Consider the following 27,113-nt stretch of genomic DNA (forward strand, 5'->3'; position numbering starts at 1 on the left):
CCGTCCGTCGCTCACCCCCTCGCCGCCGCCGTGGCGGCGCTTCCCAGCGCCTCCGCTGTTTAAATGGGCCAAGTTAGAGAAGCGGCGGCGGCGGCGGCGGAGGGAAATCTTGTTTGGTCAGAGTCTCCGAAGTGTGCGGTGACTTCTGAGCCCTGATCAATACGTGTCTGTCCCGGCTCGGGGGGCCCAGCCCAGCCCGGCGCGGCGCTCGGGGGCTGCGGGCGGCGGCGTGGGCAGCGCAGAGCCGGCGGGGATGGCACTGTAGATGTCCGTGTGTCTGTGCGTGTGTAGATGTGTTTATATTTATATATATATATGTACACAGAGGGATAAGGAGCGTAACACCGCCTTTCTTAAAATTTCCTGCAGGAGTGGGGATTAAAACCCAACTGGCGGGGATCAGGAAGGCTTCGGTGGGAGCGGGGCGAGTCTGCAGCGCGCAGGTGAAGGTGGGCGGCCCCGGGGAAAGTTCGCCGCCGCCCGGGTGTCTGGAGCCCCGCGGGCAGAGCCGGCACCGGCCGGGGCTCCGTCCTCCCGGCGGGCGCCGGCGGGGCGGGGAGGGGTCGCGGAGCGGCGGCGGGGGCGCAGCGTTTAATTTTAATTATTGCATATAAATAAATAAACCAGGTGTCAGTTTAAAGGAAGCAGGGGGGCAGGGTGAAAGGGGGCTGGCTGGGCGGCGGGGAACCCTTCAGCCTGGCGAGAAGGTGGGTTGATCTAGGGGAATCAATAAGCTTTTTTTTTTTTTTTTTCCTTTCTTTCTTTTTTTTCTTTTTCTTTTTTTTTTTTTTTTTTTTCTTCCTTAAACCAAAATAATGTCTACGGCAGCAGAGACCTCTCCGAGATGTCAGGTATTAGTCCGGAGGGGCAGATCTGCGAGCCACACAGCAGCTCCCGGGTGTACGGTACATTAGGCTCTCCGTGGGAGAGGGATCCCAGACAGCTCTGCTGGGGAGCCAGCCCAGGAGATTTGTTAGCGGGCTGCTCCGGGGGATACCAGCCACCTCCGGCACCCGAGCGCCAAAGGTGCCTGTGCTGCTGCTGCTGCTGCTGCTGGCGCATTTCATCCAAACTCCAGCCAGAGCGAGGGCAAGTTGAACCGGAGACATTGGAGCCGCTGTGCTTTGGAGAGACGAGGGCGCACGGGGAGCGCGGCGGCACCATGCCTGCTATCAAGAAGGAGCGACTTGACAGGGAAGAGATGGCCCTGGCAGCTTTTAACCAGCCCATGGAAACCTTACCTGACTACCTCGCGCCTCTGGCCGCCGCTGCCATTCCGGTGGTCACCCCGCACCCGCCGGCTTACGACCAGATCTTTGCCCACCGCGCGTACCTGGGCTTCCACGAGCCCCACCACCCCCACCCGCACCACCCCCACCACCTCCCCGAGGACCTGATGCTGGAGAGGTTTTCCTCCATCCCGGATTTCCAGCCCTTCTTTGACAACGGAGAGCCTTGCATCGAGGTGGAGTGCGGGGAGAACAAGGCGCTGCTCTACATCAATAAGTTGTGCCAAGGGAGCAAAGGACCCTCTATCCGGTACCGGGGAGAGTGGCTCACCCCCAACGAGTTCCAGTTTGTCAGCGGCAGAGAGACGGCCAAGGACTGGAAGCGCAGCATCAGGCACAAAGGTAAAGGCAGCGCTCGCCGTGCGCGGGGTCCCCGCGCCGCCCCGCTCCTCCTCAGCATCCTCCCTCTCGCCCCCGTGCTCGGGCAGCGGCAGCCGCGGGGAGCGCAGCGTTCGCGGGGAGAGCCGAGCCCCCGTCCCCCGCGGCCGAGCCCCCTCCCCGCGCACCCCCGGCCCTCTCCGCCGGGTCCCCGCGCTCCGGTACCGCCGAACTTTTCCGAGCGATTTGGGAACGGTTGCGTTTGGGGAGGGAGGGTTTTTGGGAAGGATGGCGGGGGAGGGGGATCTGGGGGGCTGCTCTCCGCTAGAGAGAAGTTTCATGTGGCGCGGGCGGAGATGTGAACAGCGGGCGGGTTGCGGGGTGCGGGTCCCGGGGCTCGGGGTGGTCGCTCGCCCGCCGGTGGCGGCTGTGGCTGTGGCGGTGGTGGCGGTGGCGGTGGTGGCTGTGGCGGTGGTGGCGGTGGCTGTGGCGGTGGCTGTGGTGGTGGCGGTGGCTGTGGCGGTGGTGGCGGCTGTAGTGGCGGTGGCGGTGGCTGCGGTGGCGGCGGCGGCGCCGCGGGGAGCGGCAGCACGGCCCGGCCAGGCACCGGCGGGGCGGCGGGCGGGGCGGAGGGGGTGTTCCCCTCGCAGCTGGGTGGTGCGGGACCTCCGCGGCGCCGGCGGCTGCTGACGGGCGCCTGCCCTGCCTCCCTCCCCTCCCCGCCCGAGCCGGCGCCGCAGTCGCGGCTCCGCGGCGGAGCTGCTGCTGCGGGCGGCAGGTGGAGAGCGGGGCCGGGGGGGCAGAGCCCGGGCGGCACGTAATGAGCCGAGAGCTGGAGGTGTCAGCCCGGGGGGCTGAGGAGCGATTAGGAGGTGACTGACACCTCGGCTCGGTCACTGATCGCCGGGGAGCGGGGGCAGCGCTCCGCCGCCGCGCTAATTGGCGCTGCCGTTTCTTTCGTGGCCGGGCTCCCGCTGCCTTCGGGAAGGCTCCGTTGCTCGGGGGTGAGTCGGGAGCAGCGAGGCGCAGCGCACGGAGCAGCGGCGGGAGGTGCCCGGGGCTCCCCGGGGCTGCGGCACCGAGCCCGGGCAGGGCTGCGGGGCCGTGCCGGGCTCCGCTCCGCAGGGACCCGCGGGGGACAAAGTTGGCTGCAGGGGCAGGCGGGGATGGGTGCTGTAGGCAGGCGAGGGGAGGGCTGTTTATATGGAAGCAGACGCGTGCCTCCCCCTCCCCCCTTCCCTGAATAGTTTCCTTTTATAAACGTGCTGATTCTTTTTTTTTTTCTTCTTCTTCTTCTGCTTTTTCTTCTCTGCATATAGGGAAAAGTTTGAAGACTCTTATGTCCAAAGGAATCTTACAGGTACATCCTCCAATCTGTGATTGCCCTGGGTGTCGAATTTCGTCTCCAGTGGTAAGATTATTGTTAAACTTTGTGCTTTAGTTAAGACATCTTCCCTCTCCTCTGCCTCCTAACCTTAAAAAAGAAAAAAAAACCCGAAAAAACTCAATCTCTTTGCTTCTGTGCTCGTGGAACCGTGATCTCTGAGGTTCATGGAGGCTGCCAGAGGCTGCCTGTGCCATGAGGGTTCCAGCAGTGTTAGAGGTGAGCAGAGAGGAGCTTGGAAGCAGAGCAGACGGGAAGAGCAGGGTTTGACCTGAAGGAAGCAGCACTCGCTGGGATCTTTCGGTTTTCAGGGGGAGCTGTGTGTGTGCAGAGGCAAATCATTGAGAGCCTGTTCCAAATTCCCACCCCTTCGTTTCTGTGCGTTGTGCAGAGGTGTGAAAGGGGCTAAATAAAGCAAAAGGGAAACGTGATTGTGCCCACGTGTTAAAGAGTCAGAACAGCCACAGTTTACAAACCATCGGGTAGGTGAGCTGCATGAGGAGCAGCTCCAATGCTTACAACTCCAGCGTCCTTCCTGGCACAGATCAGTTATGGCTTTACAGATCTTTCATTCCCAACTTTTGGGTTCCTTGTGTATTGCTTTTATCATGAGACACCCAGAATCTCTCATCAGTGTTTTTGTGGAAAAGATGTTGATGCTATAAATAAAAGGCGACTGAATTCATAGTAAAGTAAGGCATTTAAACAGTTCATTGTGTGTAAAAATAACCATAAAGTACAATAACATCTAACTGGAGGGCAGAGCTGTTGGTTTGGGGAGCTGAAGCAGGTCTTGGTCTGAAAGAACAACAGAGACTTAAAACATTGCCAGTAGCACTGTGGAAACAGATACAGCTGGAAATTAATGTGCTTTAATCCAGTGGGAATCAACCATTTTTGATTTTGTTGCTTGCTCGGGCTCGAGTGGACAATGTGTGTTCACCTGCAGTGTCTGTGATTCGGAGTGGCAGAGCTGGGGATTTCAGTCCTTCCTGCTGGTGTCTGTGCCTGGCTCTTACAAATACCCACATCCCATGGGCAAAGGGGCTCGGAGCAATAATCAACAGCTCCATCAATTAACCAATTAACGGGGAGATGTGTCCTGCCCGTGTGCTGTGGCAGCAGCCACCCCACAGCACTGCCAGGCAGTTTGTGCTGAAACCTGGCCCTTCCCAGCTCCTGGAGTTCGTGGGACACCCTGGGAGTGGTGTAAGCAGCTTTCTCCAGCTCTTGAGTTTTTCTGTGCTTTAGTTGCCAGTTGTGCAGCTCAGAGCCAAAAATCTGCCGGTGACAGGGATGTGCTGCTGTTGTGGGGATGCTGAGAAGTGCCTGGCCAGATCTTCTGTCTGCTGGACATTTTCTGGGCTAGCAGTAGCCAGAAGGTCATAACACATTTTCCTAGCAGCTGCATTTTCAGGAGTTGTGCAGGGATAGGTTCTGCATTTCCAGATGGGATGACAGCTCTGCATGAAACCCGTGGCTGGTTCAGCCTTTGAGAACAGGGCTTGGAATGTACAGATAGAGCGAAAAAGAGGTTGCTGCAGTTTTGGGAATGGAGAAATAAATCTTTTTGGGCTTGCCTCCCACTGGTTCCCCAGCTGGGAAAGGGGGTTTGGATGTCAGAATTTGCACAGCAAGGCCAGAGCCCAGCGATGACTTCTGTCAGAGCTGTGTTTCCCAATGCTCCCTGCACTTTCTGTGCTGTAATTAGCGCATGTCCCTGACCAAAGGACAGTTCCACATTTTGAACATGAAGTCTTTTAGTTGTGCTTTGTGGTAGCTACATGCACTGCACATCCAGAACAGTCACACCAGGAGGAGGATTAGGAGTTGGGCACGGTTTATATTTCCCCATTTAGCGATTGCCCATTCAAGCACCGCTGAGATCCAAGGGCTGATTCTCCTGAAAAGCAGAAATGCTTTGTATTTTATAGTGCGATGACAGACTTGCAGTGCCCGGTCCTTGTGTGATCGGGTGTGGAGATGGGGAGCTGATCCCGTCTGCAGCTGCTTCCACTGCGCTGAAATCAGTCCTTGGACAGCGGGAGTAGGTCAGGAAACCTCAAGCAGTGCCTCTGGAAGGGACAAGGCAGTGCCTTTAGGGGTCTGCAGCCCCATCCATGGGTCCCCAGGGCAGGGGCAGCGCTCCCAGGGCTGAGCTCGGCTCTCCCTGCGGGACCGGGACCGGGACGTGCTGAGTGTCCCCTGCCAGCCCGAGCAGCACCGGGGGCTCCGAGCCCCTGCCCGGGTCCCTGCCGGGCTCGGGGGGGAGAGGAGGGGTCTCTCTGGAGAGGAAATTGCAGCGAGCCCCGGCCCCAGGGGGGCCAGCCTGAGCCCTCCCTGCTCCCCATGGGGCTCCGAGCCCGGTGCCCCCCGGTTCCCCCGGTTCCCCATGGTTCACCCGGTGCCCCCGGTGCCCCCTGCCCCCCCGGTTCCCCATGGTTCACCCGGTGCCCCCCGGCCCCCCCGGTTCCCCATGGTTCACCCGGTGCCCCCCGGCCGCCGCTGGCGCCGCGTTCCCCGCCCGTGTCCCGGGGGGGCCGGGCCCCGGCGCCCGCCCCCCGCCGCCCGGCGCTGCTCGTTCGCTGCAGCTGCAGACGGGGCCGGCGCCGGGCCCCGCTCCGCCACCGACCGCCGGTTTCCTGCTCTGCTCGGGGGGAGCGGCCCCGCCGGCGCCTCCTCCCCCGGGCTGCCCCCGCGCCACCGGCCGGCTGTGCATCCATCCGTCCATCCGTGGATCCATCCATCCATCCATCCATCCCCCATCCATCCATCCATCCATCCCCCATCCATCCATCATCCATCCATCCATCCATCCATCCATCCACCCATCCATCCCCCATCCATCCCTCCATCCATCCCCCATCCATCCATCCATCCATCCATCCCCCATCCATCCATCCATCCATCCATCCCCCATCCATCCATCCATCCATCCCTCCATCCATCCCTCCATCCGTCCATCCCCCATCCATCCATCCCTCCATCCATCATCCATCCATCCATCCATCCATCATCCATCCATCATCCATCCATCCATCCATCCATCCATCCATCCATCCATCCCTCCCTCCATCCCTCCATCCGTCCATCCCCCATCCATCCATCCATCCATCCATCCATCCATCCATCCATCCATCCATCATCCATCATCCATCCATCCATCCATTCATCCATCCATCCATCCATCCATCATCCATCCATCCATCATCCATCCATCATCCATCCATCATCCATCATCCATCCATCCATCCATCCATCCATCCATCCATCCATCCATCCATCCATCCATCATCCATCCATCCATCATCCATCATCCATCCATCATCCATCATCCATCATCCATCATCCATCCATCCATCCATCCATCCATCCATCCATCCATCCATCCATTCATCCATCCATCCATCCATCCATCCATCCATCCATCCATCCATCCATCCATCATCCATCCATCATCCATCCATCATCCATCCATCCATCCATCATCCATCCATCATCCATCATCCATCATCCATCCATCATCCATCCATCCATCCATCCATCCATCCATCCATCCATCCGTCCATCCATCCATCCATCCCCCCACATTCAAACAAAGCAAAACAAAAAGCAATAAATGTTTGGGTTTTGTCCCATCTCCATCACGTGCAGAGACACAGGGTGGTTGTGGTGGCTGGGGCACTGACAGTGGGAATTCATTTGTTTGCTGGGGTCGTGTTTTGCTCTTGGCTTGATTTATATTTGATTCCTTTTATTTGCTGCTTTTTGCTTTTCGTCATCGCGGTTGTTGTTTTCCTTTGCTGCCCTGAGGTTCAGGCATCAGTCCAAGACTTTGTCAGGGATGGAAGGAGGAACTATCTGCTGCTAACTTCAAAAATGCCAGTAATGAGCAAAATCTGTTGTTTAGCCCTGAGGTTTCTGAGCCTTCTCCTGGTCCCTGTTTTGGGTGCAGGGGTGGAAGGCAGCTCTGTGTCACCCCAAGGGGTGGCTTTGTGTCACTTGTGCTGGGCTCTGGCTCCATCTCCTTCCCTGCTCTTCCCCTCCTGGCTGCTCAGTTTCCTTGGAGAGCCAGGAGCAGAGCAGCACCTGGGCAAGGAAGGGAGATCCTTGGGCTACTGAGCGTGGTGGGATCCAAATTCAAAGGCATTGACCAAAAGGGGAATCTCCCACACCGGGCACGAGTCCTCCAGGAGAACTTTGCTATGGTAAGAGGACTTTGCCTGCTGGACAATTCCCTTGGCTGCCTGTAGAAGCAGGGTTAATTCTGAAATTTCACTGTTAATAGATTAGATTTAGGTTCCTTTCTGAGCTGCCGTGGGCTTAGGGATGGGAGCTGGAGAATGTTGGGGTTTATGTGCAGGGGACTGTTTTCATAACTTTGCCTTTGTGTCCCTCGGGGCTGCCTCATGAATGTGGAAAAAGCCCCTCTGTAAAGCAGACTTATAAACCTCCAAATCCCCCCAAGGTCTTTGGCACAGTCTGTTGATTTTTATTTGTGGTTTCATGCTGATTTGACTTGTTGCTTATAATCCAGCACATTTTAGTTCAGGTTGGTGTCTGTTGGAGGTTTTGGAGATAGATGGGGGTTTTTTTGTTTGTTTGTGGGGTTTTTTTAGCTCTGTTTTGTTTTCCTGAAGGACTTGACCAAGGTGGATTTTAACCTGTGTTGCATTGCAGACTTCCAAGTTCCACTTGAATTCTTAACAGAAGTTGATTCAAACTCTGTTGGACTTCAGCTTTATGGAGGAACTGGAGATAAGGTGTATCCTGCTCTGAAATGGGGTGAGAGACTCGCAGAGCCCATGCAGTACTGGGCAGGGGTGCTGAGTTTGGCTCCAGCTCGCAGGGTTCCTGCTCTGAGGGCAGTGGGAGCCTCTGTGCTGCTGCTGTCACAGACAGACCCCTAAACCCCACTGCTTTGGGCTCAGAGAGCGCTGCCAAAAGGGCATTTTCAGGGGCAAACAGCTGGAAATGGGAATCAGCGTGGCTGGGAGAGGAGCTCTGGAATGCTCTGCGTGTTGGAAATGATTCCTCATGGTCCAGGCTCTGCTCCCTGGGCAGCTGCCACTGCCAGGGGCTGGAGGGTGCACCAAGAAAAGGAGCAGTTATTGTTCTGTACTGAGGCAAAACAAACCCAGATCAATGGCTCTGAGAGTGCCAGCACAATGCTGAAGGATTTAATTTTGTGTATTATTAAATACCCTCTGGAAAGGAAAATATTAATTGGATTGCTGGCTTGTGAGTGAACAGCAGAGATGTAGAAGCAGCTGTGGCTTAGGAAAATAATTTTATCTTACAGGGAGCTTTAAGGAGCTCCAGGGGGGTGAGGTTTGCCCTGGTGCAGGAGCTGGGGTGAAGATTTCTGCTCTTCCAGGGAGCAGGGAGGAGACAATGCAGGCGAAAGGTCTGGTGTGATGGAAGGGCAGAGGAGGAGCTGTGTGAGGTCAGTGCTTGTGGAAACCAGGCCAGTCTGACCCTGCCTGGAAGAGAGGCAGAGAAAATCTGTGCTGAGCTTGGTGTGTGGAGGGAGCAGATCTTCTCCTGGGGTGCTCTCGGGCTGCAGAGGGCATTTCTTACCCCACAACAACACGGGGCTGATTCCCTGCCAGTGTCCTGGGCTCTGCTCTAGGAAAAGGCAATTTCTGAGCCCTCAGCCCCTCTGGGGGCAAGTCTGACCCAGGAAATCTGGGCACTGCTGCCTGCTGCTGGAATTCTGCTCTGAGGAAAAGAAAGTGAAGCCTGGGAAGAAAGACAGACAAATAAATGTAGAGAAGCAGGGGAAGCAGCATCATCTCGTTAGCGCCGTGTCAAGGGCAGTGTAAAGGTGACACAGGAGAAGTAATTTTGCTGTCAAAATTATTTAGAGATGTCATTAAAGTGCTTAGGGCTGTCTCTGGTGCTTCAGGGCACAGACACCTGGTTTTAATTTGCAGTGCTCTGTGTCCAGGCTCGCTGGCCTGGCTCAAGGGGAGCGCTGCTCGTTTGGAGCCCGCTGGCAAAAGCCTTCAGTGAGCTGAAAGGCAAAGGGTGACCAAGAGCAGGCTGAACTCCCTCATAAACTTCGTTAATTTAAAACTGTTGAGCAGTTCAGGTCTGCAGGGATGATGAACTTTGCAGAGTGCTTGTTCTGGTTCACTTCTGGGACAGGGAGGGCAGAGAGCAGCTTCCTGCTGGAATCCTGCTGGAGGTGTCCAGGTTGGGCAGGGCTTGGAGCACCTGGAAGGTGTCACTGCCATGGCAGGGGTGGGATTTAAGGTTCCTTCCAAGCCAGACCAGTCTGGGATTTTATGATTGGCCCTTGACTTTGGAAAAGAAATCCCCACTGTTTTTATTTAATTATTGCTTGGCCAAAATATTGTGCTTATAAAATCACTTCTTTTGCTCTCTGTATTTCTTTTTTCTAACTCGTTTGCTTGCTTCTGTGGGGTTTGTTTGATTTTCCTTCCCCCATCCCACCTTGTGCATTGTCCTGCCCTGTTTCTCCTATGCCCAGTCTATTTCCTTTATCTGGAAAATGTTTTGCTGCTCAGGTATCTTGGTATCTTCCCTCCCTTCTCCTCTCTATTGAAATGCATCATCTTCACTTCCCCGCTGAAGAATTCACCATTCTCACCCTTTCAGGGCTGCTTTTTCCTGTCAGGACACGCTCACCTGTCTCTCTCCTGGCAGATGTCACTGGAGAGCTCATTACAGGGCCTCTGTCCCAAACTCGTGTTCTCCAGCTGAGGGCAGGGAAAGGCTCTCCTGGAGAGCTCCTGAATGCTGCAGGAATCAGGTGCAGTCTGTAAATAAAGCACAGCAGCTCTGCTGTGCTCTCCCCTGCTCGGAGTGGAGGTGTCTCTGCCCACACCCCTGCTCTGCCTTTCCTTCCTGTTGTTTTTGGCTCTTATTTCAGCCAAAGCAGCGAGGACAGGGAGGAAATTACACATTCCCCTGGGTCAGAAATACAATCTGATAAGGGGTTTTCTTGTAACAGTGTCTGAGGATGAGGAGGGATGAATGGAGGGAATTCCCAAGCACTAAAAAGTTCTTGCTCATTTATTTTGCCTCTAGTCCATGGGAAAATTGTACCCTTTACTTAATTTTGCACATGGATACAAAGCCACAGGATCTGGGAAGGCCATCAAGCCCAAATTTGCCCTGTTTTTTGATTAGCTGCACACAAATACTGCTGCACATCAAATCCCTCATTTTCAGATGTCAAGAAAGCTTCAGTCCCTGTCCAGAGCAGGTTCCTCAGTCTCCCACAAGTGCAGCTGGAGGAGACTCACGGCAGCGTTCACCAGCCAGGGAGGCAGCATCGCCTTGGGGTGACATCCACAGGCACCAGCCAGGGCTGGGAATGGCAATTCCTGAGAACTGGGAAGCAGGAAACCTCGAGAGTGATGGGAGTTTTGGTGATGGAAGAGCCAGAGGGCAGAAAATGGAGAAGCTGGAATATTTCTGGTGGCAGAACTGCAGTGAAGTTGTGTTTGCTTGGAGCTGGTGCCCAGTTTGGTGCTGGGATTGATTTCAACGGCAGCTCTGGAATTTTAAAGGACTTCAGCTCGTTTGGGCCTCTAAATCACGGCAGGAAACTTCCCTGATGCCTTTGAAGAGCTGGAGTTCCCTGCCTGGAGTGTCCTGGCCTGGGGTTTGTGTTTATCAGCTCTGCTAACTCGGGTTGGGAGCGGATCCCAGCCCAGGGGCAGCTCCTGCTCGCCTCTCCCTGCCCATCTCTGCCCATCAAATCTCAAAAGCTCCCCTGTGACCCCATCCCTGCCTTTTATCCCAAGATGGATGTGAAAGGTGCCACTGGCTGTGGGAGCTGCTTTTGCTGGGTTGCCAGGGCAACCAGAGATGGCCCCTGAAGACAGGAAAGGGCAAACATTCCTTTCTGCTACAGTCTGGAGCATCAGTGATTGAATGAGATTAGATGGAATTAGATAATCCTGAAATTCACAGTGATTTGATGCCAGACCTTTATTAAATAAGTAAAAGTACCAGCCCTTATAATAAAAATGAATTCTTTTAGATCAATAACTTTCCCCACTGCTCGTCACAGCTGTGATTCTTGAGATCTCTTTTTCTGTGGCACGGGGTGAAGCACACAAACCTGCCTTTTTTAATTTTTTTTTTCCTCTCCCAGAGGGGCCAATAATATCAATTCCTCTTTTATTTCCCCCTTGTGATTCACCCACTTAACCCTAAGGTACCCTTGCAGGGGAGGGCGCTGCAAGGTTCTTCAGGGATGATTCATGCACTGGAATTTACAACTCTGGGGTTACTCAAACATTGCACACCATTACTCCTAGGTATTAAAATGTTTTAGAGTTACAGAAAGAAAATGAAAATACAGGAAAATATTCCATGAATGGCTGGGTAGTTTTTTGTTTCTTGTGTGTTCAGACTCTTGGGAGCTCATCCTGCTCGGCTGCAGAGGGACCGATGCCATCGTGTTCACAGCTCCAGTAAAAGTGGATTAAAACAGGGTGGACTTGGATCACAATCAGCCAAGATTTACATCAGTCCAACTCTGCTGACTTCTTTTTCATCCTCAGACTGGCAGGGCTGGCATCAAAATCCTCTGTGCACCAGAGGACACCCAGCAGAGCGTGGAAAATTTGGGGTGTTCTGGCCCTCAAGCAGTTCTGGTTTTTATCAGGCTGTGTTGGCCCTTCCAGAGCAGAGGGATTTATTCAGATAGATTTTTTTGTGGTGCAGCCAGACACCCCTGCTGAGGGGTTTGCAGGCACAGTGGACAGTTCATGGTCTCACAGCAGAGCCTGGCTGCTCCTCTGCAGAATGCTTTGAATTCTGAATTAAAATCTAATTCATTTTCTAATCCCTGCATTAGCAGTGTGATTTCTTAAAACATCTTTGGCTTGAAATTCACAAGCTGCTCATGCAGGTCTGGATCTGGACTTGTTTGTATCAGCAATGTGGATCTGGAGTTTTTTTGAAGTCTCACCTTGCTGTGACGGATTTCTCGGGAATAAGTTCAGTTAAGAGTAATTCCATGAGGCTGGGGAGCATTTCTATCCCCTGGCGTGTTCAGAGGGCAGAAATCATCCTTGCTTTGGGAGGATTTAGTTCTACCTTTGATCTGTCTGCTGTTGTCTTTAAATCACTGTAGGACCTGCAAAAAGTGTCTTTAAAGGATATTTGAAATTATGTGCTCTAAGCTGCTGTGCTTTTCCTTTAGCTGAAAAACTTCCATCCTGAGAGTCATTCTGGTGTTGTGGTGGGACTCCTCCAAGCCCCTGTGCTGCTCTTCATGGCAAGCTCTGCAAACAGGAGGGAAAATTGATTTCCCCCCCATCTCATAAGGAAATTCTGACACGGAGCAAAGTGAGAGGGAAGGACAGAGGAGGCTGAGAATTGGGTGAGAGTAGTGGGAGTTGAGAGCAAATTGATTGCCCTGGGAATAACCCCACGCTCACCAGCAGAACGGGACAAGTTGCTCATTTTTAGGATCCTGGAATGGGTTGGGTCGGAAGGGACCTTAATGCTCTTAAATCTCATCCCAAGCCCTGAGCAGGGACACCTTCCCCAGGCTGTTGGGAGGATTCAGGCAGGCAGAATTCTCCTTGCAGGGCTCTGATTCCACATCCAAAAAGTTGTGTGGTGTCAGAGCAAATGCCTTGCAGAAATCCAAGCACGTTACACCAGCACTATTGTCTCAGCAAAAAAAGATATATTGGTTTAACATCTTTTCCATTAACAAGCTTTAATTTGCATAAATTATATCACCCTCTGTTAATTTATTATTACTTGTTCGGTTTCCTCTATTTCATTATTTCTCCTGGGGGTTATAAAATTACTTGGATTATTCTGCTTAAGCTTTTTAAAATACAGTCACAGTGCAGTGTTTTCCCATTTACCTTGTATTTCCTCATTGTTCTGAGGCTCATTAAAAACCTGAGTGAAGTGTCTCAAGAAGTTCCCTGGACAAGTATTCTGGAAGTCTTTGAGAGCAACTTACCCAAATTTGCTGATTTAAACCCATATTCATTTTGGAAGTTTCTGTCTGGACACCTCCTAATTCACTGCTGGAATGAAAAGTATTTCATGTCCATGCTGTGGCAGAGCTGGCTTTTTCTCCCAGTGCAGAAACAAAATATTTACTGAATATTTTAATTTTTTTTTCTTATTTCTGGTGGTTCTGTCCTCACCATCTAATTAAAGGGCTGAAGCCACTGTGACCTCCTGTTCCCAACAAGCCAGGCTGGAGCTCTCCAGTGAATGAAGGCATGATTAAAGTCACACATGCAATTATTGATGATCAAAATCTTCTGAAGGGTGGGGAAGGACAGGCCTTCCCCTCCAAAGGGCCTTCCCCCGAAGTTGTGCTGGAATGTCCCAAAGTCCCTCACTCCTTGGGGTCTGCTTTGTGTCCCTGGTGGGATTTGTGCCTTTGCCCTGTTCAGAGTGGCTCTGGTGGGAGGGCTGGGGCTGTGCTGGGCTCTGGGGATGCTGCTGTCCCCCCCGAGCCACAGATGGGGATGGGCTGTGCTCCAAACAAACACCTCTGGGGCTGCTTTGGCAGAGCTGAGCCTGCCCCCCTCTCTGCAGCTCCAGCTCTCCCTGCTGCCTTCTGCTCTGCTGTTTTCCTGCTCCCTGGGGTGTTCCCAGCCCGAGCCCAGCTCTGAGCTGGATCCCAGCATCTCTCCAGGGCTGCGGCTCCCGCAGCATCCTCAGCTCCTCTGCGGTGTGGGTGCAGGGCTGTGCTCAGGAGAACGGGGCTGTGGGACACCTGCACCCCCATTTCCATCAGGAAATGCCTCCTGCTCTGCTCCCTCCACTCCTCTGCCCGGAGGAGCCTCCCCAGCACTGCTGGCACCAAGGGCTGGGTGTGTGAGCCCTGCCTGGCACGGAGCAGCTCGGTGTCCCCGAGCTGTGAAACTGCCATATGCTGAGGGAAAGGCAGGGAGACAGAGAACCTTCCTTCTTCTGAGCCTCCCTGAGGTTCTGGGAATGAGAGAGAGATCCTTCCTTCTTCTGAGCCTCCCTGAGGTTCTGGGAGTGAGAGAGAGAACCTTCCTTCCCTCTGAGCCTCCTGAATTCTGGCAGTGAGGAAAGAGATCCTTCCTCCCCTCTGAGCCTCCCTGAGGTTCTGGGAATGAGACAGAGAACCTTCCTTCCTCTGAGCCTCCCTGAGATTCTGGGAGTGAGACAGAGAACCTTTCTTTCCTCCCAGCCTCCCTGAGATTCTGGGAATGAGAGAGAGTTCCTTCCTTCCTCTGAGCCTCCCTGAGATTCTGGGAGTGAGAGAGAGAACCTTCCTTCCCTCTGAGCCTCCCTGAGATTCTGGGAGTGAGACAGAGATCCTTCCTTCTTCTGAGCCTCCCTGAGGTTCTGGGAATGAGAGAGAGAGCCTTCCTCCCCTCCCAGCCTCCCTGAGGTTCTGGGAGTGAGAGAGAGAACCTTCCTCCCCTCGGAGCCTCCTCAGCTGTGGCAGTGTTCAGTCTGCCAGGGGATGCTCTGCTGCTCGCTCTGATCCCAGCAGGCCGACAGCAGGCGATCGATACCAGCCTTGATCAGCAAATAATTCCCCCTTGATCAGAGGATGCTGGTGATGAGAGCTGGGGAGGGGGTGTGGCTGGGAGCAGGCTGGCATTTCGGGGCTTGCTTTTGGGCTTTTGGGGCTTTTCTGGCTGTTTTTGGAATTCATGGCAGCGAGGCTGGGCTGTTCCTGCACTCAGGGATCGCTTTGGGCGCTGCATTTTTCTCCCTCAGTGTGAAACCCCCTGGTTTAAAAAGGGAAGGGGTGAGGGAGAAGAGGGGCATGAGGAGGGGAATGACCCTTGTAATCCTCCAGGAAAAGAGCTGGAAATGGGCTTCCCCCCATGTCACAGTGGCTGCTTACCTACAAACAGATTTTGGGTTTTTTTGCCTTTTATTGCTTTTGCCCCCCCTGTGAGTCCCAGCTGCACCATACATGTAAGCCAGCAAATCTGCTTTATATCAGGTGAATTTTGATACCTTTTATTAATATCACACTCATTATTTGAATATTTAAATATGCATGGCACACACAAAACTATTATTTAGTTGGTGCTTTTTTATTTAATTACTTCAGATGTAGAGAACATGAGCCTGTGGTTGGCCTGTAAGTGCCATGCAGTTAATTCAAAATGCAGTCAGAAATTCAAAACTGCCCTTGTGGCCCATCTGAGTCATCCCTGTCTTCAACTCAGGGATTACCCACCATGTGTGGGAGTCATTCCAGGCAGAAAATTCGGTGAGGAAACAGCCTCAGGAGCCTGGCCTGGAGCTTTCCTGGGCTAACAGTGCAGGGAATTGTCCCAGGTTTGTGTGGGAAGAGGAAGAAGGGGAAAAGCTGGGGGATCAGGGAGCTTCAGCAGCCTTTTCCTACGGAGCTCTCCCTGTCTGGGAGCTGCTGTGCTGTGACTGCAGGTGAGGGCAGGGGGATAAAAAGCAGGTGTTGGCTCTGAGGAGGAGAGAACAGACGAGAGGCAGCAGCTCAGGAGCTGCCAGGGCCCGTTCCTGGTTCCAAAAGAGCATTCCCAGGGTGGGGAGGCAGCAGCAGGGCCAGCACAGGGATGTGGCAGTCAGGTGAGGGACCCTGTGCAGGGGAGCTGCAGTCTCTGATCCCTCCTGGGCTGGGGAAGCAGCACCTGGGAAGGGTCACTACATCCCCAGGGATGGGGATCAGCCAAGAGCCAGTGGCCTCCCAAGGGCCCGAAATTCCTCCCACCTGAATTCCCCCTTGGTGAAGGAATCAGCACTTCTTACTCGTTCAGCTTGTGCTTTTAAACACTGCTCTTGTCTCTTGTTTACCCTCCCGACTTTCAATGTGATTTCAGAGGGGATTTTTCTGGAGTTCCAGCTGGCACCCAGTGTCCAAACAAAGCCAGGCCTCTGCCTGTTGTGTGCCTGGTTTTGCTTTGCTCTTTCTGTGTTTGGGAAGGGCTCACCTGCCTCAGCACAGGGCGCAGGGAGATCCGGCTGAGCCTCTGGAAAGGTCTGCAGGGATTTGTCCATCTGATCCCCGTTTATTTGCTCGGGGCATTTACTTCTCAGGAGCTGTCTCTCAGACCTGATCTGGCATCTCCAGAGCTAATGGCTGTAAGAGTTTGACCGTAATTTGATTTAACCCTTATTTTGGCTGTTTCTCCATCAGAATTCGGGTTTGTGCTGGGTTTCAGTTGGGCTGTGCCTGTGCAAGGATTACCCTGTGGAGTTCAGGGGATGTTGTGCTCTGCTCTGACATTTATATTTTACTTCTGCTTTGGGCCGGAGTGAGGGAAATCCAGAGAAAGATTCCTGGAGCAGGATGTGTCCATGGCAGGGCTGTCCTGAGCTGGGGACAGGAATTCCTGGGGCAGGATTCCTCCTTGACCTTTCAAGCAGGTGCCACCTTGGGTGTTTGCAGGGGAAAGCCAAAGCTGTGAATTGGAAGTGGTGAGCCCTGCAGGAGGAAGATGTGATGGAGAGCACACCCAGGCTGGGATTTCACTTTCCCTTTGCCAGCCTCTCCTGTGCAGGTGCTCCCAGGGTGACCCAGAGCTGCTTAGCAGAGCACAAGAGGATCAGGAGGCCTCTGAGGAGTCTGTGTCTGCTGCAGCTGCAGGGGGGAATTAGGACTGGCAGAGTGTAATTGGGAGAGCTTGTGTTTGGCTGGGCTTTTTTTGTTTTAACAGGCCCAGAAAATCAGCAAGTAAATAGAGTTGGGGCTCAGTTTGCTGAGCAGCACTGGAGGGGAGGAGTGCCACCTATGGTCTCACCTCCTCAGCAGCCTCAGCACAGGTGCCTTTCACCTGAGGTTCTCCAGGTGGAACTCCCATCCAGGGGCTTTCCAAGCCCTGCCCAGGGTCCCTCCAGCACGGGAAGGATTTCCTCATGCAGGGAGCCCCAGAGTGTTCACACTGAAAGCTGCATGCTTGGATTTGTGCAGCTGTGCTGTGTCCTCAAGCAGGGCACGGCAGCTGCACAGCGACCACCGGCAAAATCCAATTCTGCAGCGAGTTTTGGGTTCAGAATCGAAGGAAAGCTCCAAGGCTCACAGAGAGTTGTGGGCACACTGTGTTAATGTGGGTCTGTACAGCAGACTGAGGGCTGGGGGGCTCTGGGTGCAGGGAGTGCTGGAATTCCTTCAGGAGCAGCTTTGGGAGAAGGCTCTGTCCATGGTGTTGGTGCTGCTGGAAGCCACCTCAGATCCCCCCTGGCCCAGCTCTGCTTCCCACCCTGGGAATTGCTCAGTGCCTGACAGGGAAGAGACCATTTCCAGATAAAATGTTCCACCTTTAACACTTGCCCTCTGTTTTACTCCAGTTAACTTTGGTTCTGGTTTTCACTCCCATACGAGATCAGGTTTTTTTTTACCTTCTCAGAAAACTCTTCCCTCTGGCATTGCTTCTTTTTGTTTCTTCCCTTCCAGCTTCTTGTTTTTCATTCTTTTGATGAATTATTTGCCTCTCTTGCATTATTTTTTTTTTATATTCTCTCTGTGTTTCCCTTCAAAACACACAACTCCCAACACTCCCCACATCCTCCTGTGCTCGTTGGGAAGCCACTGTATTTACTGGTCATTAATTTCCCAGTGTTATTTATAAATACAAATGTTGTAAATCGTGTGGTGTCACCTGGTGGTGCTCCCAGCGTGCTGAGCCAGCTGGGTGTATGTTCCTGGTGTTTTTTGGGTACAGTGGTTTATCCTTTGCAGCTGGGTGTGTGTTCCTGGTGTTTTTTGGGGTCCAGTGGTTTGTCCTTTGCAGCTGGGTGTGTGTTCCTGGTGTTTTTTGGGGTCCAGTGGTTTATCCTTTGCAGCTGGGTGTGTGTTCCTGGTGTTTTTTGGGGTCCAGTGGTTTATCCTTTGCAGCTGGGTGTGTGTTCCTGGTGTTTTTTGGGGTCCAGTGGTTTATCCTTTGCAGCTGGGTGTGTGTTCCTGGTGTTTTTTGGGGTCCAGTGGTTTATCCTTTGCAGCTGGGTGTGTGTTCCTGGTGATTTTTGGGGTGCAGTGGTTAATGCTTTGGGTCTGGTGGTGCTCACAGTGTCAGGGATCTTTGGTTGTGGTGCTGGGAGTGACCCCAGTGCAGAACACACCTGGGAGCAGGCAGGGCTGTGCTGGGGCCAGGATGAGTCCCCTCAGGTGTCCCCACCTTCCTGGAGCTCCTGTCCCCTCAGGTGTCCCCACCTTCCTGGGCTCCTGTCCCCTCAGGTGTCCCCACCTTCCTGGGCTCCTGTCCCCTCAGGTGTCCCCACCTTCCTGTCCCCTCCCGGTGTCTCCAGGGGCTGAGGGCCGCCCGTTCCCCAGCAGTGCCAGGAGCACGGGAGGGATCCCCCAGCCAAGGGATGGAGGCAGGAATTGGGAGTTTTCCTCAGCCCAAGCCTTCCAGCCCCTGTCTCAGTCACCAGTTCCCTCCCTGGCAGGGAGCAGCCCAGACTCCGAGGAGGCACAGTGAGCACTTGTTCACAATCAGTTAATTTTTTATTGGATTTGAGTCAGGTTTCACGGGCCGAACCCACCCCCGAGGCCTGGGGCTGATAATTGACTTTCTCTTCTGTGGCCACCCTCCATCAGATGCACCTGAGAAACCTCCCTGGCTCTGCCCCTCGGAGGCCTCTGGCCCTCCTGGCAGGCTCAGCCATCACGAGGAATTAAATTAAACAAAATTAAACATGCCCTGCTCAGCCCTTGGGCTGTTAGCCCCCCCTGCACACAAACAACCTTCCCCCACCTGCAGGAGTGACCCCAGAAATGGCTCCAGGCTCTGCTGCCCTCTTAATTAGTGGGGATGAAAGGTGTGGGGATGGATTGTGTGGGGATGGATTGTGTGGGGATGTTGTATTGTGTGGGGATGAAATGGGTGGGGTTGGATTGTGTGGGGTTGGATTGTGTGGGGATGTAAGGTGTGGGGATGAATTGTGTGGGGTTGGATTGTGTGGGGATGGATTGTATGGGGGATGTTGTATTGTATGGGGATGTTGCATTGTGTGGGTTTGGATGGTGTGGGGATGAAAGGTGTGGGGATGGATGGTGTGGGGATGGATGGTGTGGGGATGAAATGGGTGAGGATGGATGGTGTGGGTTTGGATGGTGTGGGTTTGGATGGTGTGGGGATGAAATGGGTGGGGATGGATGGTGTGGGGATGGATTGTGTGGGCATGGATTGTGTGGGGATGAAATGGGTGGGGATGAATTGTGTGGGTTTGGATGGTGTGGGGATGGATGGTGTGGGTTTGGATGGTGTGGGTTTGGATGGTGTGGGGATGGATGGTGTGGGGATGAATTGTGTGGGTTTGGATGGTGTGGGGATGGATGGTGTGGGGATGGATGGTGTGGGTTTGGATGGTGTGGGGATGAATTGTGTGGGGATGAATTGTGTGGGGATGGATGGTGTGGGTTTGGATGGTGTGGGGATGAAAGGTGTGGGGATGGATTGTGTGGGGATGGATTGTGTGGGGATGGATTGTGTGGGGATGTTGTATTGTGTGGGGACGAATTGTGTGGGGACGAATTGTGTGGGGATGGATTGTGTGGGGATGGATGGTGTGGGTTTGGATGGTGTGGGGATGAATTGTGTGGGGATGAAAGGTGTGGGTTTGAATTGTGTGGGTTTGGATGGTGTGGGTTTGAATGGTGTGGGGATGAATTGTGTGGGGATGAATTGTGTGGGGATGAATGGTGTGGGTTTGGATGGTGTGGGTTTGGATGGTGTGGGTTTGAATTGTGTGGGGATGAAAGGTGTGTGGAGCTGCTGCCGGGGCAGAGCAATCCCACAGCTCCTGCTCACTAATCCCATCGGGGCACCTCAGCCCAGCTGCTTTCCTGGAAGCCTCCCTGACTCCTCCTCTTCCCTCCAAGGAATGAAGAAGGAGGAAGAGCCTTGCAGGGTGTCCCCAAGGGTGGTGATGAGCGGGGGATGTGGCTGCTCCAGCTCCTTCACCTGCGTTTGCTTGGCCTCGTGGCTGCCTGATCCCGGGACTGGATCTCTTTTAAAACCATTTATTCCCATTATTCTCTAGAATGCCTTGGTCTGGTACCGACATTTGCTTCAGCAGTCACCTCTCTCTGTACAGAGTCAGGGTAAAAATAAAAACCCCAAACCCTCCAGTTGTGCTTGGAGCCCTTTGCCATCCATCAGCCAGGGGTCACAGGAACTGTAGTTCATGTGCTCAGGTCTCGAAACCTGCAGGAAATCAGTCTTTGTTACACGTGAAATAAAGCAGTCTATGGGGAAAATAACCATAAATGTTCATTATTTGTACAGGAAAATCAATTTGTAGGCCAATTGACCAAATAAAGTAATACAATTTGCTGGGAAATCCCCCAGGTGTGGCAGGCAAATTGCAGAGCAGGGCTGGAGGCTGAGGTTTGCATGGGGAATGTGGGGTGGGAAGGACCTGGGACTGAGGTTTGGATAGGGAATGTGGGGTGGGAAGGACCTGGGACTGAGGTTTGGATAGGGAATGTGGGGTGGGAAGGACCTGGGATTGATGTTTGGATAGGGAATGTGGGGTGGGAAGGATGTGGGGCTGATGTTTGGATAGGGAATGTGGGGTGGGAAGGACGTGGGGCTGAGGTTTGGATAGGGAATGTGGGGTGGGAGGGACACGAAGCTGAGAAAAGGAGTAAAGGTGCAGGAGAGGTACAGCCCCTTGGGGGAGAGGCAGCAGGGAAATGGGGAGAGGGGAAATGGCCTTTTGGGGGTGGTTTTACATCATTCTGTGGGTGATACCGAGGAAGGTGCTGTGGGGAGGGGATGGCAGGAGCAGGGGGACAGGGACAGTCCTGAGAGTGATACAGGGACAGGGGGACAGGGACAGACAGACCTGTGATGAGGCAGGGACAGGGGGACAGGGACAGACAGACCTGTGATGAGGCAGGGACAGGGGGACAGGGACAGACAGACCTGTGATGAGGCAGGGACAGGGACAGACAGCCCTGAGAGTGAGACAGGGACAGGGGGACAGGGACAGGGGGACAGGGACAGACAGTCCTGAGAGTGAGACAGGGACAGGGGGACAGGGACAGACAGCCCTGAGAGTGAGACAGGGACAGGGGGACAGGGACAGACAGTCCTGAGAGTGAGACAGGGACAGGGGGACAGGGACAGACAGCCCTGTGATGAGGCAGGGACAGGGGGACAGGGACAGACAGCCCTGTGATGAGGCAGGGACAGCCCCAAGAGCTGCTCTCCTGTTCTGCTGCTCCAGAGGTGCAGCAGCGAGGTGTGGGAAGAGAAGGGGAAATGTCTGAAAGCATCCACACCCTTTGCTCCTTGTCTCTTCACCTGAGAGGTAGAGCAGACAAGGAAAGAAAAAAGGGAAAAATCTGTAGGTTTTGCCTTTGTTTAGGAGATAGCAACAGCGTTCCACACTCAGCTGGTGGAAGTTGACTTCTGCTCCATCAGAACTGACTTACATTGCCTGAGGAGCTGGCTTCACATCTCTGCTTCCTCCTTTGCGACCTCGGGCTAAAAGGGACAAAGTCATTTGATGTGGAAACAGACACAGAAAACAAAGAGCAGGACACTTTTCAGCCTTCTTCCAAAGAGGTTTTGAAAAAGGGTAGCTCCAAAGGCCTGATAGATTTTCTATCTTAGACCTACTTCCCTTCAAAGCCTGGAAATTCCGATTGGCTTTTCCCAGAAAAGCGTGGCTCTCTCTATTAACAAATTATCCTTTGGGCTTTATAACTCTCTGAGAGATTCTGAATGGGAAATGTTCCCTTCTGTTCCCAGATCTTGTTCATCTGTTTCTTTAGGGCTTCACAAAACGTTGTGAATATTGATGGGGAGAGCTGCAGCTTCCCTTCTGGGCACCTTCCTTTTGGGTTAAAACTTCCGTATTTTCTTCAATTATAGCAGGAGCTGATTTCTCTGCTCCACACATCACCCTCTGCCCCAGAGAGCTTCCAGCATAACTGGGATAAACCCTGTGAACAGGATGAGGGCCAGGGACAAGGAGGGAACCTGCTGCTGCTGGTGTTTGTAGCAGGAGCCTGAGCACGAGCAGTGGAGGGCGTTGCTCGGGTTACTCAGGGAAGTTGCGGTCAAGAGTGATTTTCTTCTCTGGTGCACTTGAAGATGAAACACCCCAACAGGAGCTGGGCTCTCTGTGCTGGAGCTGAGAGCTCTCTCTGGAGCAGCTGCTGCCAGCCCAAGCCATTGCTGAGGGGTGGCTCTGGGCAGCCTGCTGGGGACAGCTGTCCCCCAGGGCTGCTGTCCCCTGGTTCCAGCTGTGGCACCTGTCTGGCTGTGCCCTGCTTCTTTCCTTTCTTCCTCCTCCAGTCCCTGCCAGAGCCTGGACAGCCCTTCCATGGCACTGATGAGGGATGTGACAGTCCCCAAAACCTGGGAGAGGTTTCCTGGTCTGTCTCCCCTTCCTTTTCTGCCTGACCACGAGGCTCCTCTGTCAGCATCCCTCCTCTGCAGAGCCTGCCCGGCTTTCCCAGGGCTTCTGCCTTTTGCCAGGGTTATTTGGAAAGCTGAAATCAGTTTTTTGTTTTCAGAGAAGCTGTTACTATTTACTAATTGCTGGCTGTTCTTGCTTTGGGCCATCCCTGCTGTGCTGGAACAGTTCCAGTGTGGCACTGGCGTCCCTGGGAGGAGGTGATGGAGGACAAACCTGTCAGTGGCCGGGTGACAGGGCTGGGGAGGGGATGCCTTGGGAGCTGCTTTATTCAGGTGTCCAGTGCTGAGCTCTGGGCCAGGAGGTGGGATGAGAGCCTGGCCACCTCCTCCTGCCTGTGACCTCTGCTTGGATGCAGATTCTGGTGCGCCCAGAGCTGGATTTGCTACTGGAGCAGTGGGGCTGGGAGCACGTTGGGCTGGAAGGGCTAATGAGGGCCCAGGGGACAGGGCAGGATTATCCTGGAAGGCAACCTGACCCTCTCCGAGGTGTTTACACTAATCACAGCTGAAGGTAAATGCAAACTCTGCCAGTTATTCTACAGGGGGATGTGTGGTCCCCACTGCTGCATAATGTCCCTAATTAAAGCCATTCCGCCAGGTTTATTATTTGGAGAAGCAAAACAAAAATATCCCAGGCTCTCTGAACCTCCCCCTTTCCTTTTCCCTATCTTTATTATCAATAAAAAGAGAGAGAAAATGCTGTCTGGGCTTGAGGATTTCCTTCACATATGGAAGAGATTTAGAATCCTCCTGCTCCCAGCACTGGCAGCTCACAAACCTCCCCCCAGCATTCCCTGTCTGCTCCCTGTGTTTCCCAGCTTTACCTATGAAGAAGGAATGCATGGCCTGGGGTTTTTTCCTGCAGGTTTTTTACCCAATAGTAATTATTTTTGAGGGTTGAATCACAGGCACGTGAATCATCTTGCAACCAGCTTTGATATTTTTAGGTGGGAGCAGATTCTTGGGGCACTTGAATTTGTGTGTCTGTTTTGGTGGCCTTGGCTTGGCAGGGACTGCACCTGCTCCTCTGCTGGGGTCAGTTCCCACCGGGATCAGCTCTCCAGGGTTTCACTGGACTGCCAAAACCTTTACTTTCATCTGCCTCGTTATTTTTCTGTTCTTCCGTGGGGCTCTTTTTGCCTCGGAGCTCTTCGTGGCTGGGATCGATTAAATGCTCACCAGGGACTGTCCTGGCGAGGGCCCTTCCCCTTCCCCTTCCCTTTCCCCTTCCCTTTCCCTTCCTCTCCATCACCCCAGGCTGTCCGGCTGCAGCAGCTCCCAGGCCAGGGAACCTTCCCAGCTCTCTGTCCCTGAGCTCTCCCAGCAGGGCTCTCCTGCAGCCCCTTGGATTTGGGGGCTCTGGCCTGGGGGGACTGAGCTCCAGGAGAGCTTGGATGGCTGCAGGGGAAGGGTTTGATTTTTGTAGCTCTGCTGACCCTGCTCAGCCTCACAGAGCAGAATTTCTCTGTTCATCCAGAAGAGAAGAAATGCTCCCAGCGTTTCCCATCTTTCTGATGCTCCTTTCCTCTCAGGATAGAGAGATCAGCCTTCCAGACTCCCCCACTCCCAGAACCTGCTGCTGTTCCCAAGTTCTTGGGTTGTTTTTTGTTGTTTTTTAATTGCAGCTGCATCTCTGGACTCGGGTAACTTTAAATCATGTGCTGGTGCCCATCTGATTTTTCCCGGGAAAAGGAAATATTCCTGGCTGTGATTTTTTTTTTAAAAGCAAAGCCACCCCCACCCTGACAATACTTTTGAGAGGCAATGAAAGCAATTAATGGTGTCAAAAGACCCTGGGAGGGTGGGGAGGCAGAGGGGGAATGGGGGGTTATTGACTCCAACCCCAGCTGTGCTTTGTTAGCTGCAACCAGAACCCACAAAATGAATCTTTGACCATGTAGGAAGGGAGGGGAGCCTGGAGCATGAGGCTGTTCTGCAGTGTCCTTGACACTCAGCCCTCGCAGAGGCTTTGGAGGATTGTGATGTTGGCTTGGGTTCATGAAAGAGAGGAAAAGGGATGCTCTGCCCCCCATCCTGGGGCTGGTGGAATCCTGGTGTTGGGAGAGGAGGATACAACCTCCCAGGGGTTCCTGGAGCTGAATCACTGCTGGGAAACACCTTCAGCTCCTCTCAGGCCTTGATGGGGTTGTTGGAGGGTTCCTGGGCTGTAATTCTGCATGGACACCTGCCCTGCCTGGCTGTTCCCTCAGCTCCTCCCTGGGGATGTGCTGGGCGTGTTTGGAGAGGTTTTTGTGTTTGCAGCTTGGACCAGAGCCCTTCCAAGTCAATGGCAGGACAATTGATTTTGGAGCAGGTTCTGGGCCAGGCTTCTGGCTACCTTTGTGCTTAATTTGAAAGTGATGTGTGTCTGCTGGTGGATTCCTCTAAAGAGATTAGGGAAGTGCAATTGATTCCAAACTGGCTCTAGATGAATATAAAAGGTAAAATTGATTGGCTCAGTCTATTTTAATTTTCTGGGGACAGAGGGGCGTAGTAAGTAAATAAACAAAACGCACCCCAAACCTGAGGGTAAAAATACAAAGCAAACAGGACTTTTAAAATGGCATTGTTAGGACTGAAATTCTGCGATTTACAAGCCCTGATTCTTCTCCTCTTTTGGCTGAGTTTGCTTCTGCTCCTGAGGTGGCTTTGGGCAGAGGCTGCACATGGGGCAGGTTCCCTGTGTGCACAGAGAGGGGCAGGACTGGAAAAGCACCTTGAACACAAGAAGTATTTGAGAGCAAGAGATGCACAGTTCATAAAGTGCATGGTTTCCCCCACATTTTCCCAATTTTATGCCATTTTTGGCCCGCTGTTCCCCTCTCCCCCGGGTGCCTGCTGCTCACAGACTGCTCTTGGCTGGGACCTGCAGCTCAAGGGGAAAAGCCCCTGTGGCTCCTCGGGGTGATGCCTTCCAGATGGGTTTAGCTCGTTATCACAGTGATTAGGGCTGCCCTTAACGACCACAACTGGAATTTATTGACAGAGGTAAACAAGTTTTTGTTTGGTATTTGTGGAAAGTTTTTAATTTGGTTAATTAAAAAAGCATGTGTTCCTCCCCTGCAGAGAGCCTGCCTGGCTTTCCCAGGGCTTCTTCCTTCTGCCAGGTTTATTTGGGAAGTTGAACTCAGGTTTTTTCAGAGAAGCTGTTACTATTTAGGTGTTCCTGTGCATTTACTGGCCCTGTTTCACACACCTTTCTCTCTGTCTGGAGAATGGGCACAGAGCTGTGGCCTCACTTTCCCTTGCTGGGGTTCCTGTCCCAATTCCATGATTTTGTTGGCTAAAATGACAGATTCTGTGGGGCAGTGGCACTGCAACCTCCCTGGTTTTCCAGGGTGTTTCCCTGCTGCTGGCTGGCACAGGCAGGTGTCCCTTTACAGCCCTGGATTGTGATTTCCCTGGGCTGCTGGCAAAGTTTAACTGAATGGTGAGGTGGAAATACTTGGTGGGAAATACTCTGGAGACAGAGATTGGTGCCTGATTCTGCTGCCACCTTCCATTCCTCTCGGTGTGGATGAGATGAAGGGCTGGGAGAGGCTGCAAGGCTTGGTCAGAACTGGAAAAATTAGAAACAGGGATGCCTGTGCTGGAAAATCCTTTGCAAAGTGACCAGGACAAAGTGTGAGCCATGCAGGGACTGGCAGCTTTGGCTTGTCAAAAAGAGCTTTTTGACAGAAGTAAACAAGTTTTTGTTTGATGTTTGAGGAAATTCTGAGGTTATTCACCAAATCCTTGTTTTGTTCTCTTTCCCTCTCCCCATTCCAAACCCATCCCAGAACCGGGGCCGCCTGGCAGAGAAGAGGACGATCCCCCTGCCCCCCACCAGGGTCCCCAAGAAAGAGCTGAGCTCCATCTTCTCTCACAGCGAGGACAGCGAGGAGAGCGACAAGAGCAATGGGCAGCCCCCCGAAGTGAAGCAGGAGGAGGATCTGCACATCAGTATCATGAAAAGAAGGTACTTGCAGTCAGTGCTGCACTGGGAGACACAGAAAGCTGGGCAGAGCCCTGGAGAGCCAGCACTGCCCGTGGGGTCACCTCCAGGGGCTGCAAATGTCACATTTCAGCTCCCAAAGGGCAGCCAGGGGGGATTTGCCACTCCTGGTTGCAGTTTGCACTGAAGGCTCTGGATTTGCTGCTGATCACTTGGGTCTCACTCTCTGTCCAGGGCTCTGTGGCTTTGTGACCAAGAAATCATCTGTGGGCTTCAGCTGTCTGGAATACAGAGGTGTGGGGGCCCAAATCCTGCCTTCTGCTTTCAGTTGTGCTCCAATTGGGATGTCACTGAAACTGGGGAATTCAGTGCTGGGGAGCAGAGTTTGGGAAGGGGTAGCAGCAAGGTGTGGGGTTTTATGTTTGATTATAAGTGTCAGAGCATCCTGAGAGCTTCTAGGAGTGAGGGAGTTGCAGCAGGGAGGAGGAAATGCTTGATTTTGATCCTGTTTTTCTCATGAACATTGGTCCTGGAATTGTGGAGTCCTAGAGGAAGAAGAGAAAGGATTGTCTTGAGTTAGGTCCTGGTAACCCTCACCTGGCCTCTCCTGGGAGGCCTCAGTGCCCTCAAAATTCAGCTGCAAAATTCCAGGTTCTCTGACCCCTCTGAAAAACCAGGAGTTGCAGAAAATCTGTAACCCCGGGAAAACAAACCCCTAAAGGCGCCGTGCCTGAGCCTCCCGAGCAGATCATTGCGGCTCATCTCGGCTGTCATCCCCCCGTGATGCACAGCAGGGCTCAGATCCTGAGACAAGCCCTATAAAA

At 53.3% G+C, this 27,113-nt stretch overlaps 1 protein-coding gene across 10 annotated transcripts in view; it reads left to right on the top strand.

The window, feature by feature from the left end:
- Nucleotides 1-27,113, top strand: part of SAMD11 (sterile alpha motif domain containing 11) — a 92,274-nt gene continuing 65,161 nt past the window's right edge. The window contains exons 1-5 of one of the 10 annotated variants that reach the window (XM_058854969.1): nt 161-279; nt 370-443; nt 832-1,631; nt 2,927-3,018; nt 26,135-26,313. In XM_058854969.1, coding sequence (XP_058710952.1) covers nt 845-1,631; nt 2,927-3,018; nt 26,135-26,313 — 1,058 coding nt within the window. In that variant the 5' untranslated portion in view covers nt 161-279; nt 370-443; nt 832-844. Of the gene's footprint in view, nt 280-369; nt 450-828; nt 1,632-2,336; nt 2,612-2,926; nt 3,019-26,134; nt 26,314-27,113 lie in introns of those variants that run through there. The other 9 variants (XM_058854965.1, XM_058854966.1, XM_058854967.1 and 6 more) reach the window with 9 other exon arrangements.

This window comes from Poecile atricapillus, chromosome 22 (assembly GCF_030490865.1).
Source record: "Poecile atricapillus isolate bPoeAtr1 chromosome 22, bPoeAtr1.hap1, whole genome shotgun sequence".
Taxonomy (NCBI): Eukaryota; Metazoa; Chordata; class Aves; order Passeriformes; family Paridae; genus Poecile; species Poecile atricapillus.